Source organism: Myripristis murdjan, chromosome 1, assembly GCF_902150065.1.
Source record: "Myripristis murdjan chromosome 1, fMyrMur1.1, whole genome shotgun sequence".
Classification (NCBI taxonomy): Eukaryota; Metazoa; Chordata; class Actinopteri; order Holocentriformes; family Holocentridae; genus Myripristis; species Myripristis murdjan.
In genome coordinates, this window is record NC_043980.1 from 14,955,614 (window position 1) to 14,971,134 (window position 15,521).

General features: G+C 39.4%; 2 protein-coding genes across 2 annotated transcripts in view; both read left to right on the forward strand.

Moving 5' to 3' along the window:
- On the forward strand, window positions 1-4,593 carry LOC115359819 (uncharacterized). Its single transcript, XM_030052465.1, has 5 exons — window positions 1-257; window positions 1,954-2,298; window positions 2,527-2,729; window positions 3,297-3,419; window positions 4,404-4,593. Exons 1-4 carry the CDS (start codon window positions 206-208, stop codon window positions 3,417-3,419), a joined length of 723 nt encoding a protein of 240 aa, XP_029908325.1. The 5' UTR covers window positions 1-205; the 3' UTR covers window positions 4,404-4,593.
- A 4,796-nt stretch (window positions 4,594-9,389) lies between these two features.
- The window catches only part of septin9b (septin 9b), an 89,294-nt gene continuing 83,162 nt past the window's right edge, over window positions 9,390-15,521 (forward strand). The window contains exon 1 of the mRNA XM_030052424.1: window positions 9,390-9,467. Coding sequence (XP_029908284.1) covers window positions 9,446-9,467 — 22 coding nt within the window. The 5' untranslated portion in view covers window positions 9,390-9,445. The remainder of the gene's footprint in view (window positions 9,468-15,521) is intronic.

Sequence of the window (15,521 nt, forward strand, 5' to 3'; positions counted from 1 at the left end):
TGTTTGTTTTCAGCTGCATAATTTTCATGTTCTACATTGCTGACTTTTTCATTGGTCAGATAAAACAAAGCTAAAGACCACAACCCTTATTTTGACCCAGAGCTGCAGGAGCCCCATATGGCACAGACACATACTTCCTGTGTGTGTTAGTGTTTGTCTGCTGAGGAGAGACAGAAACACTTAGTGGTTGCTGCTGAAGTGGAAGATGATGCTGTTACTGTGGTCCGGTCTGCAGCTCTGTCTTTGTGTCAGTGCAGGTATGTCCATTTCTACGGAGGTGATATGTTTTTTATTTGTGTCTGCACTCAGTGTCCACTTTATTAGGTACAGCTGCACAATTTAAAACAATCCAGTACATCTGTTCTGCCATAAAGTTTCCTTTCTGACGCCTATAATGCTCAGGTTTTCTTTTTGTCACAGTAATGGAGGTGTTCATTCAGTTATATGTTTGGCATTGAGCTCATAGTTAGTGCTGCTGTTGGACTGGACTGCATTTTATTGAGACGTGTTTCTACTATTCTGTCCCCCTCATTGTAAATAACAAAAAAATGACAAAAAAAAATAGAAACACCACTCAATATAATGTAGTCCGGTACAACATCTCTGTAAACTACAGCCTCAGTAATAAACAGAATTAAATTTGTCAACAAAAGCTGAACATGATAAACTTTCTTAAATGGTAAAATTTATGGTTGAGCTGCTGCACTGAACTGCATTAGATTGTACAAGTGGACCTAATAAAGTGTATTTTCCTGTTCCTTAGATCTATCTTTCTATTTTCCGGTGTATCTATCTACAGTATATAGATAGAGAGAGAGAGAGAGAGAGATTTTGTCTTTTAAAATTTTTATCTGTTGAGGTTAACATTTATGGCAAATGGATTCTTCTACAATGCCAAGAATGATTTTTATGTGTGCTAAGTTTTGCGTTCCTGAAAAAAAAAAAAAATGTAATCACATTCCCATAGCTTATATCCAAATGTTGCATAGCTTGTGTTGCAAAGTCACACCTAGCGTCCCACAAATACTACACATCTCCAGTTCTCCACAATAGATAGATAGATTTACTTTATTGATCCCAAACTGGGAAATTCTCATTTTACAGCAGCATCAATAGAAACTTAAAATAAAGTTACGCAGAAGTATATACAATAAAGACAATAAAGACTAAATATATACAATAAAGACAAAAAATATACAATAAAGACTAACCTAAGAATATGATATATGAAATGTGAAATATACAGATGGTAATAAATATGAAATATACAGGTGGCATAGAAGTATACAGATGGTTGTAATAGATAAAAAAGAGTTAGCATGAAACCATGAAACCAAGAAACCAAGTGGCAGAACCCGACGCCCGGTACTGGGATTCAGGGACTATCAGACTTGATTCGGCCCCTTATGGAATCACTCCTTCCCCTCCAGTCAGCATAAAAAACAGTATGAATATTAACCTAGGATATAATAAATAAACAGTTAAGGTGCTGGGTAATGGATAATAAATAAACAATAAATAAACAATTAAGGTGCTGAGTAGTGGAGTGTTAAAACAGAACTATACAGCAGACAGTTGTCTCTGTCAGACAGGTGTGAGTTATTGTACAGTGTGATGGCTTGTGGCAGGAATGATTTCCTGTATCTGTCCCTTCGACAGCGGAGCTGTAACGGTCTGTTGGAGAAGGAGCTCCGCTGTCTGTCCAGTGTGTGGTGGAGAGGGTGATCAGGGTTATCCATAATGGATAACAGTTTGCTCAGTGTCCTCCTCTCCACCACAGCCTCCACAGTGTCCGGTCTGCAGCCAATGACATTTTCTGATTTGAATGCAGATTGTTCGATCATGAGGAATTTATGGGTCATGAGTTGCTGAATTAATGTGTCACTGCTGAGACCTGAGACACGTTTTAAAGTGCATATCCTTTTCTGCCTTTTTTTTTTTTTTTTGCACTAGGGAACACTGCCCGGGTGAAGGCTGGAGGGAGCGTCACCATTGAATGTTCCACTGCAGGATGCTCTAACTGTGCTTCACATTTCACTGGGATGTTTTTATATAAAGATTTAGAGCAACAGGAGGAAGTGTTCTACTATCACCCACCTTCTTCAGATACAGATGAATCTAAAGTCACCCCGACAGAAAGATTTCAGAACAGGGTTCAGACACTGGGATCTTTTACCAAGCTCAGCATCACCATCAGTAACCTGTCTGTGAACGACACTGGTGTTTATACCTGTGTCTACCATCAATATCCCGACAACATCAACGCCCTATGCAAGGTCCACTTGCTTACAGTATATGGTGTGTGTTAGTCTGGCATTGTGTTTTTTATTTTGTTTTTTACATCTGAAAAAAACAGATAAAGGCTTCTTTTCCGGGCAATTTCCTACATGATAATTATTGTGCTGCACGTGTCTGACATGTTTTTAGTTGTGAATGTCCTTACAGTGAACATTAGCACAGACCCAAAATCTGTGTGTGTGGTCTCAAACCCAGCTCCTACATGTCTTATGTATAACTTGGGTGCAGAAAACGGCCAGAAGGAGTTCATGGAGGAGTCAACACATTTTGCTACAGAGGAGTCACCGTTCCATACCACTCCATCCCAAGCGGAATCCACGAATGTGCATCCTACCAAAGCCATGATGCCCTATCTGGTCTATACCATCATTTTTACCTGTGTCATCACCATTGTGGTAACCATGATTGTCATCCTGTTGATCATCCCAAGGGTGAGTCTTCTCTCCACACTGTGGTGCACTTGGTTTTAGATGTTTTTCAATGCACACACACACACACACACACACACACACACACACAAAACATAGACTCAACCACATTATGTGCAGATGTTATTTGTTATGCATATGTAGGATACATGCAATCAGTATGCCACATTAAAACTGTATCACTGCAGTAAATGTGCCTCTACCTCTGCTTGGACCTCAAGTTTACCCTCTAAACACGTGAAATGACTGAGAGATGCTTTATCCTCTCTGAGGTGGACAGTGACACCTCTGCATCTGAGGCTTTTTGAGGAGATGCTTTTTTTCTTGCACATTCAAGCCACTTTTTCAGACACTGTCTCAACATACTGTCTTTATTAGTTTAGAATAGAAAGATATCTTCATAAGTCATTTTCTTTATGTAATGCCCCAAATACTCAGTCATGACAGAAGTATTATGTACATTTTACAATAGCAGGATATATTTCACTGATCAGAGAACAAAGTAAAAATAAAAAAAAGCAAAATGGGAAAATACACAGCCAATCTACAGTCACACTGCATTCCCAACAGGTGAAAAAGTACATTGAAAGCAGAGGTGGCGGACGTCCTTTGCCCCAGGTTCCCAATGACTACGTGTATGAAGAAATGGGCAGGAATGGTTTTCGGCATCTGAACTCGTCGACACACCCATAGGTTTGGGTTTGCATTTTGTCTCCTGTGACCAGGGTCGTGATCCACGAAGCAGGATTAGCAAGTTAGCCAGATGACTTTAAAAAATGTCACTGAATACCTTCTGAAATTTTGTCTTATTAGGAACCGTCATCAGGGTTGACTGGATCATCACCCCAAACCTAACATTCAAACCACTGTCACCAGGATGTAACATACTTTCTGATCTTGGTTGGTGGAATACCCTCCAGTTCACTTGGCTGCCGTGTTTTTGTTTTCCCTTCAGGTGAGCTAGAGGAAGAGGAATAATAAAATCTGGATTGTTATGTTACACAGAACATTTATCACGCAGCGTCAGTGTCACATGAACTGACCGGTTGGATCTGTATCTTGTCTCAAAGCTGGGCCGGAAACCTGCGCCTCCCTGCCCAGTCAGGAAGTGGAAATAATTTTGGTTTGCGACGCAGCTGAAACATCTTTTCTTTTTCTTGTGCAACTAAAGGTTTGAGGTTAGCAGGTCAAACAGCACGAGGCCTCTCTGTGGGTTTTGTCAGTGACCTCTCTCAGTGAGGAGCTTTTGCTTTATGTGTTTTCCTGTAAATATGACGTGTTTTCTTGTAAATATGACTCCTTAAAATTGCACCAAAACCACATTAGAATGTTGAGTCTACGAGGCTTGGGACGCTTTATTACATGGTCGGGTTTTACGTTCTCAATATCGGGCCTTCAATCGAACCTTCAATTTTGCATAGCACAACTTTAAATGGCTGCAAACATGTTTAAGAGCAATAACAGAGGGCCAGGTTTTTATTGTTATCAAGCAACTATGTTCCAGCACAGCTCTGTTTGTTTTTGTTAGGATTTTTCTTTTGTCTCGTTTTCCGTCAAACGGTCTCAAGCTTGGAGACGTCAAGTCCCAGAGCAAGTTTCAGTTCGTCCCTGCTACTTCAAAGAATGACCATCCATCCAACCCAATGAAAGTTTAATTTTAACTTTATTCCCTTTCAGATTCCTTGGCTCAAGCTGCATCCATTACTGGTGTTCATTTCCACCATACCTGTTTTTCTACCTTTTTGAATTCTATTCATACACATGTTTTGCAATTTCTCTTGCAAAGTTAGATAAGATAAGATAAGACAACATATACCTTTATTGTTCCATCATCAGTATTCCTTTATCTTTGTAATAATTACCTGTACTTCACAACTATGCATCATGTTTTGTTTTTTTGTTTTTTTAGTTTTGTTTTGCTTGTTTTGGGGTTTTTTGTATTTTTTAAGACAGTGGGTTCTCAGCACCTAACTTTACAAAAATGTTATTCTTGATTACTCAATAAAACATTTATGGAAAAAAACTTAAAACTTAAATGAACCTGACTTCACTTTTGTTGGCTCTTGTGTTTTGTACTGAGGGGCGCTAAGTGTTTATGAGCACATAACAGGAAGCTCACATGTCGAAATGTAAAGTAGGGCACCCTAGAAAACCAAACCACAGACCTTACCATAAAGGGTATCAGTTTAAAATCCTCTCCTTTTTCTTCTTTTCTAAAATGCAACTTTATTGTTTTACTCAGATAAATGAATCATTGCTCCTACTGGTCCAAGAAATGTCTTAATATATTCTTTATGATCTCTGGGCTAGTAGAACCTGTCTTCACTATTATTTAGTGGCATATAACCAACACATCCTGGTGTGGTATGATTTCCTGAATACAAATATGGAGGTGAACAAGCTGGCATGTTGTCAGTTGGCAGCGCCACGTGATAGAGGGCTACGCTTGCTTTCTGGCTGCCTGTGCAGGTTTGAAACCACTGCAGTTTTATTTTGCAGACGTTTGGTCTGACTTCTTCTTTTCCACAATGATCTGCTTGTGAATCATCAGACTGAATTGCATCACCTCTAGTATTTCCAGCTTCTCATCTCCCATGCACCGGCTAACAATCATACAACTTCAGCAGCCTACAAAGAGCATTATGCAAAGCCAAATAATGAATGAGCTACCACATGTAGTATTCCACTGTTGTAAACTAGTAAACGACATTTTTATGCTTGCCACATATATGAGATATATTAAAATCTGTACAAAACACCATGCTACATTTTACTACTGTTTCACGTCTAAGAAGCAGGTGCCAAGTTGAGGCTCTCAAGGTCCCTAAAGAACTCATTTGCATGCATCTGTAATGATGTGAGTGCTCTTAAAAGCCATGTTAATTATTAACATTTTAATGCCTTAGTTTCCTTAGGAATCTCTGCTGCCCTCTGGGAGCTGCTTCAGGTGCATTGAGAGCCAAACAAATAACTTAAGAACAGTGTCTTCCTCTGGGCCACCAGAGCTCAGCACACACACACACACACACACACACACACACACACACACACACACACACACACACACACACACACACACACACACACCATAGATAATTACAGTCCTCTGCTGAGAACTTTAACTTAAAATACAATTTAAAATACAATATATTTTTAAGAGTAATACACATGTTTTTAAGTGCAATATCCATCCTTTTTGTTGTACAATGACAATAAAGGCTTTCTATTCTATTCTATTCTATTCTATTCTATTCTATTCTAATTTTTCTTTAGGTTACAGGATTCTTTAGGCTGTCTTTTTTGACATTATACCAGTATCTTAATTCTAGCTTTGAAACAGAGTCCATTACAGTCAGTGAAAGACGCCAATCTGAATTTTAGGTCAGCCAATCAAATTCCAGGGGTAGCTCATGCCTCCTGTGGCCAACCCCTGAACCCACCTGTGTGTTAATGTAAGAGAAGCACCACTTTATGATAACACTGCCCTTATAAAGGGATTATGAATAGTTTAGAATTAGGTTATTAATTAGTTTGTAAACACATTATAAATTATTAAGTTATAACACCGTTTTCATATGTACATACATGACTGATGAAGGGACAAGAAAATGTGAGCTAAGCAACTAGTAAGATCTAAGATTATTAAATGATAAATTAAATTATAAACCAATCATAAATGCTTTATAGGGGTAGTGGGAGGGACCAAGCAAGCAGGCAGAAGGAATCACAGGTTTTTGGCTAGAAAATAAGAAAGAAAGAAAAAAATCCATTCAGAAACCAAAACAAAGATACTTAACTAAGGCTCTAAGTGCAAAAATTAGGTCAGCTGAGCAGAAAGTACCTCAAGAAAATGACAACAGAAACTGACCTACCTACAAGACACAGAGTGGGGATTAAATACTGGCTGATCAGGCCATTACACACACAAGGGGGGAGACAAAGACAAACTAAACTAAACAAAGTACATTAAACAAATAATATAGAGTATACTAAGTAACATACCATACTGTATAATAAATACAACCTTAACAGCCAGGCGATAACTACAAATCAAAATGGAGACAAAGAGATTCAAATTAGGGGTTTCAGGCAGCTGCTACCCTTAAACCCAGACCACAGGCCATCAGCTGAGGTAAGTCAGTTCTTACCAAACATTTACCTGTGGCCTATTTACAGCGCTCAAGGTCTGATTTGTCAATGAAGTCATTACTTCAAAGTGTTTGAGTGTTTTCACATTGTGACTGTGTGGAAAGGCAAAATGGTGTAGTGATGTAGAGACCAGTGTTGACACTTTTGCTAGACGTGTGTTATAAAATTACAAAATTACAAAAGTGTAAAGCAGAGGATATGCATTCAGTTTGACACCCTTGGTAAATGCATCGGCTACAAGTGTTTCAGAGATAGTGCTTCAAGAATCACTGCTAGTGTTTAAACATTCAGAAAAAACTGTAATACTTAGATACCTCAGGTGTGCACTCCTTGATAATTCAGATGTAAAATATACACTCAGTGGCCACTTTATTAGGTCCACGTGTACAATCTAATGCAGTTCAATGTAACAGCTCTGCCATATGCAAGCAAGATGCACGATGCTTTCTATTCTCCCCTGCACCAAAAGGACTGAGCCCTAATTTCGTTGCATTATTATACGTATATGATTGTGCAATGACAATAAAAATCTATCTATCTATCTAAATTTGATCTTTTAAGAAAGTTTATCATGTCCAGTCTTTGTTGACATTTTGGAGAATGTGTGAATTTAATAGTGTTTATTATTGAGGTTGTACTTTGCAGAGGTCTTGTACTGGACCACATTATATTTCGAGGTGTTTCTAATTTTTTGTCCTCCATACTTATATACAATGAGGGGGACAGAATAGTGGAAACACCTCTCAATAAAATGCAGTCCACTACAACAGCAGCACTAACGATGAGCTCAATGCCAAACATAGAATTGAATGAACCCCTCTGTTACTGTGACAAAAAGAAAACCTGAGCATTGTAGGCAGCAGAAAAGGAAAGTTGTGGCACAACAGTTGTATTAAATTGTATTAGATTGTACAGATGGATCTAATAAAGTGGCCACTGAGAGTTAACGTGCAATTTTAAATGCACACAACTGCTGTATATTGGCTATAGATTATTCAACAACATTAAAGTATACATACCTTGGCATGTTATTGTGCTTGCATACTAACCTACAGTATTCTATTTATTAGTCCTTGTTAATTCTTTGCTTCTTTCTTGTTGCCTTTATTTATTTTTTTTTTTTTTGTTCTTGGGTGATGTGAGTACTAGAAGCTGCTGCACACGTGGCCAATATAGCTGATTCTGATACTGTTGAGTATTCTCCAAGTGACTTTGTGGATCCATGTTTCTCATCAGGGTAAAATATCGCCAGTCACACTCATGACCAGCAGGGAGCAGCAAAGACTTGGCCAGTGGTTTTAACTGAGGCTGTAGCGCAGCAGAGGCAACTTCTAAGTCTCAGTAATGATGATGAAACATGGAAGAGGATATCTGTAGAAGACAGCTTTCCAGGAGGGAGACTGAAGTAGTTTGAACTGGAAGGAGTGTAACTGCTGTGCAGCTGCTTTTTAGTCAAGAAAAACACATCAAATTCAGTTTAAATGGCTATCAAAAGGAAACGACAAATTCATCTGGAATTTTACATTTATAAATAACCTCAAGCAGATTTTCTAGTGGTCGTCGTATTAAGCTACATATACACGCAAAAATTCTGCATGAAAGTCACAGCAGAAACATGAAATTTATCAAAAAGTGTGGCCATGTTCGCCCTCTGGGATTTCTATGCATCTCCAAATAAATAAATAGATAAATAAATAAATAAATAAATAAATAAAACGAACAAACAAACAACAACAAAACAAACAAACAAACAAAAAAAAAAAAAAACAGCAATTGTATTATACATATCTTTAAAAAACTGCTATGCAAATATCACAGTAAAAGTGTAAATAGGTTATTTTATGTTTATTGGAGTGGCTGATTCATTTTTTCTTTAATTTTTTACAAAGTGCTAGAGAATGACTCCTCTCCACAATTCCCATTACAGTAATTTGGTACTGAACTGTTTGAGAGACATAATAGTTGTTCTGGCAATACTTCATGGCCTAAAATAATGACTATATTACCTTTATGATGTAGCAAACCAAATTTTCTTTAGATAGGGAACACACTTTGGCAAGCCTGGTTTGCCAAATACTGCCTCCATTATTAATTCTGCATACAACTATCGCACAAGAGGCTTGCTGTAGGGACTCATTAAGTACAAATGTGTCATGCCAACATCATTTGCTGAACTGGAAGGAATGTGTGCGCGGTCCAGCAGCGAGCGTCTCCACTAGGTATCTGTGCGTAAAAGGCGCGTCAACGGGATTCTCCACCCGCCGTTCGTGCGCTCACATTCCCTCCTTTAACACGGTCGTGTGACTTCCAGATCCTCAGCATCCCGCTAAGTGCACATCGACCTCCACGGATCACACGGCACATCTGCATCTGTGCTGCCTGCAGTCACACAGCTTGATCACGATATATTGATCGGAAGCTTTAAACACAGGCGCGCAGAGTCTCGGAGCCAGACTCGATTCGACTTTTTGGAGAGAACAAGCGGACCACCTGAAACAGTCCCAGATTCCCTCTGACGAGAGAACCGCGTCTGTGACTGACGGCTGAGCGCACCGGATCAAGCTCAGAGCATGAAGAAGACTCCAAACACAGGTACAGTGTCCCGTGTTTTAAATGCATCCACTTTGAAATTAATGACACTTTAACCCATTTTGTTGCTTAGTCATTTAGTGAGCAGCTTTGAGCTTTAACTTCAGCTATTTAGTCAATTTTCATATTTCCAACAATAACCTGAAGTGATCCTCGAAAGTGGAAAACATTTCATAATGCAGTGAGAATTAAAACTTACGCCTACTTTTGGTGCAAGCGGCTGCATAAGCATATGCTGTTTGTTCCTTATGAGTATGATGAATAAAATAATGTGTTTTCAAAATTATAATAGGTCTAAAACAACCTCTATTTGTGAATATATTATATATAACGTCCATGAAATCACTATGTTTTACACAGCTTATCACACACTATATTTCCAGTGATCCATTTGAAAGTTCCTTACATTTTTGTTGTAAAACACCAATAAATGTTTATTTGTGTTTATTTTTGTTCACTTGGCCTCTTTAACCCTTTCCCACTTTCCAAACTTTTTCACTGAGTCTTTGTGGCCTCTCCTCCTTTTGGCCAGTGTGTATTGGTGGTTGAGTGTACAGCACCCAAGGAAACACCTCAGGGTTCCCCAGCTATTAAAGTCTTATGTGCATCATCCTCTGTCCTTCCCAGCCTGACCTTCTGTATGAATGCACTGGCGCCTCCAGGCTGCGCTCTGATTGTGTACTCATAGTGCTGCTTTTCTCTATGTGCGTGTGTGTGTGTGCTTTGCTTTTGCATTGTGTGTGTCTACGTCTGTGCGCTTCAGTTTGTGTGTCTACATGTGTGTGTGTGTGTGTGTGTGTGTGTGTGTGTATTATACAACCTACCTCTGGCTTTGCTCAGGCCCCATCTGTGCCCCCCTTCTCTCAACATTTGGGAGCACAGGATGGGCTCAGGGGATGAGAACAAAGTGCTGTTGATCAGACAGACACAGAAATGTGGCACAAGCCAATGTAGCATAAGGCTTTGGTCAAAATTAGAACCCAGCATTAAGACAGATTGAAGAGGGCTCTGTATTGCTCATTCTTTGCCATGGTTTGCACTCTGGTCCTGCTCGTGGTACAACGTTATACATCGTCAACAACACAGAATGCATGAAACCCACTTCTTTCACACTGAAATGTTTTGTGAGGACTTATTTTGTCATCAAATTCACTATTAACAAAGTACTAACCATGTACACAATAACTGTTGTAAACGAGATGTTGACCTGGAGCTCTAAGAAACCAGAGTCTGAGAGAAAATGTGGGACACGTCGAGTTTAAAGGTTAAGGACCAGCCTGTTTAAGAAGTCTTATCAGCGCCTGTCACTCTCTACCCCTGGTGATCATCACAGCTACACCTGCACCAGCACTGATATCCAGAACCCGACTCTTTACAAATGCCCTGCATTGCCCTGCTGGACAAACTATTTAATGAGAGCACTGTTGTTAAATAATCTCAAGTGCTTTCTACTGCAATCTGCCAAAATATACACCAGTGCAGTGTATCTGTGATGAGCTAATAATGGCCAGCTGATAGGCCTATATCAGTAAGGCTCTGGTGATAATATCAGCTTCTTGTTTTGATGCCATTGCTTTTTTTTTTTTTTTAATACTTGTCCCTCAAAGCAAAGATTTCAAATTTAAACATCTGCTCTTGTAGGTTTGGGTTAGACTGTCAGGATGACTCAAAAACTTAAATGACTTAAATGTTAATTCTATTTCTTACACACACCGCTCCAGGCAGCTTAAAACTGGTGGAGGGTCCCGTGGTTTATACATTCAGTGCTTTGACCTCAAGGTGACAGAAGATCTGTCAGGTCAAAACATTTCATGGCTGAACTGAGGAGGAACCCAATTAGAGTTTGGGCACTTTTATCTTTTGATGAATGTGTCTCCTGAATTTATTCTCATTATAGGTATTGCACAATATCAGGTCCTTGACGCCACAACAATTCATTTTGCCTTTTTTGGCCTTGTTTGAAGTTTTTTTAATGCGTGTGTGTTTAGTACCAAAATTTTGATACTAAAAGTATGAAATCTTTTTCCTAATGACGTTGCAAAGTTAATCAGACACTGTGTCGGAGATTTTTCTTTCTTAATTTGTTGACATACCATCTTCTATGCACTTGTCACCTTGTACTGAGCTGTGCAAAAGCTCTATCGTTTGTCCTGATTTTTTTTTTTTTTGCATTCAGCACATGACAGTGCTGAAGTCTGCAGCAGATGTGCAATTCTGAGCATCAGCACAGATGTGGATGAATGAATTGTTAAGAAGTTGTGGCATGAAAGCTCCTTTCTTGGTCAAATTCAGTCGCTACCAACTTGAAGCGTAAGTGTTTCATGTCCTGCAAAACTGTCTTTTTGTTCGATTAGAATACACTGTAATAGAAGCATAAGATTTGAATAAAAATGTCCAAAAACCACCTGTGAGAGTACGTCAAAGCACCTATTAAGAACTGTCCCAAAATATTTTTACATCCCTCTTTTGAAGGCTGCATTAGATCAGTATTTGTCCCCTAAATCTCCAATAAACACATGCATGCTCCTATTTAGAAATGGCCGGTGAGACCTGGAGCTTGTTTCTACTGGCTCATGCTGGACCTAATGAACTGGCTGCACCAATGGTACTCTGAAGTTTCACATAATATGACCCTGAGTGAACAGGGAGACCCAGTGGAGTAAATGCACTGTTTTTTCCTCCCCCTTTTTTCTTTCTATCTTCCTACGCATGAGAGATCCTAGTCAGCTGTGCTATATTCTTCTGGTTGGGTCATTTTTGAAAATAGGCTTGTCCTCAGATTGAATAGCCTCTTTTGTGGTAAGCAGTTGCTCGGGGGTGTTTATGTGGACTTTACATCTCTGATAGCAGATTTGATAAAAACTCCTGGGGGCATCTGTGATGTTGATGTCACGTAGATGGGATGTAAGGCGTTCACAGATGTGTTGCCAGCTAAAATGGCTCAAGTTGTATAAATTTAATCCCAAATGTGTGATTAATGTGTGATTTCATTAATAACGATGCTGTCTGGAGTAATAATTGTCCTTAAGATGGACAATACAAGTACGTCAATAGAGTTAATGCTACTTCCATGTGAATGTCTCTTCAGTGAAGTGTTTGTTCAACATCTAAGTTTGAGTTGGCATTATAAGCGCATGCCACAAGGCTGGATGTCTTTGGGAGGCATTCTCAACTCTGCCAGGATTTGAAGGAAATGACTAAGTACTGCAATGCTCCAGTGACTAAACATCTCGGTGCTGTGCAGCAGACTAGAGGCGGTGACTGCCCAGCTCTAACCTGCTGTGTCAGATGGAACGGAGGAAAGTTTATTTGATATAGCAACGTTCACAGAGCAAATGCCACAAAGTGCTTCACAAGAGGAGACTACTACAAAAAGGGACCATAAAAAAATCACAACTTCAAAGGCAGGATCACCTTGTGTTTTTAGTCATGACAACCAGTGGGTCCTGGTCAGAAGACCTGAGTGACTTGTTACAGATACGTAGATGGAGTAGATCACAGAGGACCCATGCAGACTCCAGCCCCCTCACGACAGTGTGTGACTTGGCTCTACTTGAACAATAGAGGGTGCTAGACTGAGGATTTATTTTCCAGTGAGTTTAGGCCACTTTCGCACTGCAAGTCTTGTCTGGGTCCAAATGACTGTATGCTCAATATTTCCAATCGCGTTCATAGATCAAGTCACTGTAATGAGCGGATAATCAGACCGGTGCAGTGTTGTCCAAGGGCTGAATACCTAAATCATCTCTGTATTATTTTTCCATATTTGTTGCACGTACGCCAGATAGGTGTAATATTCATAAAGCTAATCTGACGGTTATAAGGACCTGAAAAAAAGACATGGGTGGAAATTGCAAACATATTAAATTGAAGTAAGTAACGTTATCCACCATGGATGGGTGCTCACTCTTTTTGTCAGGGAAAAAAGATGGGGAAAGTGCAGAAAAACAAGTAAACTCCCACTCTGCAAGATGACTCTTCCCAAGGCGATGTTGTTGAGTAATCACTTGCTTGCTTATAGTGTGGGTTAGGTGTAACACTTTGATAGTGTAAGAATACTGATCTTGGACCACTAAATCTCCCATGACTGTAATCCCACCCTAAAACACACTGTTTAAATACAGTAATTGGTGACTTACATTGTGTTTCTGGTGTTAGTTTGTTGTTTAAGGGCATATTTCCATTTTTTCATTGGTAAACTGACCAAATACAATGCACATAGAGAGAAGCTGCAGCTAGAATGGAGCCTATTTCTCCATGTATTTCTGTTTAACTTTGATTTTTTTCTCCCTATTAAACTTCCCATTAAACTGTGCTTAGAATATCACCCAGTAATGTCAGTAGATTAACTTTTGGCTGGTTATCAGAATAACAAAGATATGACATGAAAACATCAAAACAGCACCAGAAACCCAATGCAAATCCCCATTCCAAGATTTTTAAATGTGTTTCGTGTGTTTTAGGTTGGAATTTTACTTTAGGACTGAGGTCAAACTGATCACAGATCAGCATACTCAATCTCTCTGTGAAAGTGAGCCCAGATGATTTTGTCAGACCGGGTCTAGGTTGTGTCGGGTTGGTTTAATCAGTGTGAAAATGCCTAAATACTATGAGGGCCACAGTGTCCTTCATCCTCCCACTTACCACACCAGCAGGTCCCATTGAGAGCCAGCAGATGAGGGGAGTCAATACAGCTCTTTATTTAATTCCAACAATGGCTCTTCAGTGACAGCTGAACTAGATTCCCTTCAGTGTGAGTCATATATTGGCCTGGCCTGCCACCACATTCGTTAATACTCCCTGTGATAATAAAGCTCTCTTTGGAGACTTAGCTATTCATTGGTGAGCATGTATTCACTACCTAAGAGTCAAGCTGCCAGGCTCTCCTGTTCATATAATCCTTATCACAGTAAACCACACTGCTTGAAAGCTCCTATGAGTATTAGACTTCTTTTTATCAGTCTTCTTATGTAAGTACCAAGCACAAAAGCTCACCTTCTTAGCCTAAGGGCCCCCATAGTAGATACCGGTTGTTTGACAAAAAGTTTCTCTCATCAAAAGGACTTAAGTTTTTTCTCCCCGTTAGATAAACTTTCCCTCTGTGGTGGGCCTAATCTTTTCCCTCCCACTACAGGAAGTGACACATGATTTTATTAGCCCCAGTTTATCTTCTTTCACAGCTGAGATTCCTATCTGATTAAACCTAGCTGCAGGCTCTGAAATGTTGACGCATGTTTCAACAATGCATAGATGCACATACAAACATCCCTCCCACTAGTGAATGGTCACATGAACACTCATCGTTCTTTGTGCGTGTGTGCGTGCACTCACACACAAATGCACATCAGCTCCCATTGTACCAGAGTTGAGCTATAAATAGAGATGCACGTTATAATGATGATGACGTTTTAGCTTAACAAAGCCCCCTGTGAATAACATAAGGATGGAAACAGGCAATGTCACTGCTGCTCATCATGATGAGCAGCCAGCCAGTCGTGAACAGCTTTACCCAACGTTCATTGAAGAAACACCTGATGTTACAAGCAGATGCCATTAGCAAAGCATGAGATGATCATCATGGGATATCTACACAAAAACTTGTAATTATGGACTGGTTGCTAAACAAACGGTTGTGTATTTAATGCAGCACAACAAATTGGGTGAAAATGTGTGTTCTGAGTTCTTGGTGGTGGAGTTTATTTTCATACATGGGCTTTATGTGCATGTATTTGTTTGAAATATATCAAGAGTTTAGAGTGGAAGCTTACAGTAGGTGACCTTTCCCCAATAAAAAAGAAAATAATAATAAAATGATTGCACCCTTTCTATTAAAACCCTAATATAGGAACCATTTATGCCTTTTGTGTTTTATACATATTTTTTTTGTTTATGAAGACAAATGAGTTCTTTTGACCATCAAATAGAGCTCTACAAGAGCTTCACAATGATATAAAATACACCAAAATGTCACTTGTGCCCTATTTGCACCGAACCCTCAATACATGATGACAAAAGCAGAAATTAAGACAAGCCATGCTCAACTTAGTAACCTGTGGA

Excerpts from the sequence above, each read along its gene's own strand:
- LOC115359819 (XM_030052465.1), top strand. The coding sequence starts at position 206 with ATGATGCTGTTACTGTGGTCCGGTCTGCAGCTCTGTCTTTGTGTCAGT. Across the intron at positions 258-1,953 it reads CTGTCTTTGTGTCAGTGCAG|GGAACACTGCCCGGGTGAAG; the intron begins GTATGTCCATTT and ends TTTTTGCACTAG. Across the intron at positions 2,299-2,526 it reads CCACTTGCTTACAGTATATG|AAAACGGCCAGAAGGAGTTC; the intron begins GTGTGTGTTAGT and ends ACTTGGGTGCAG.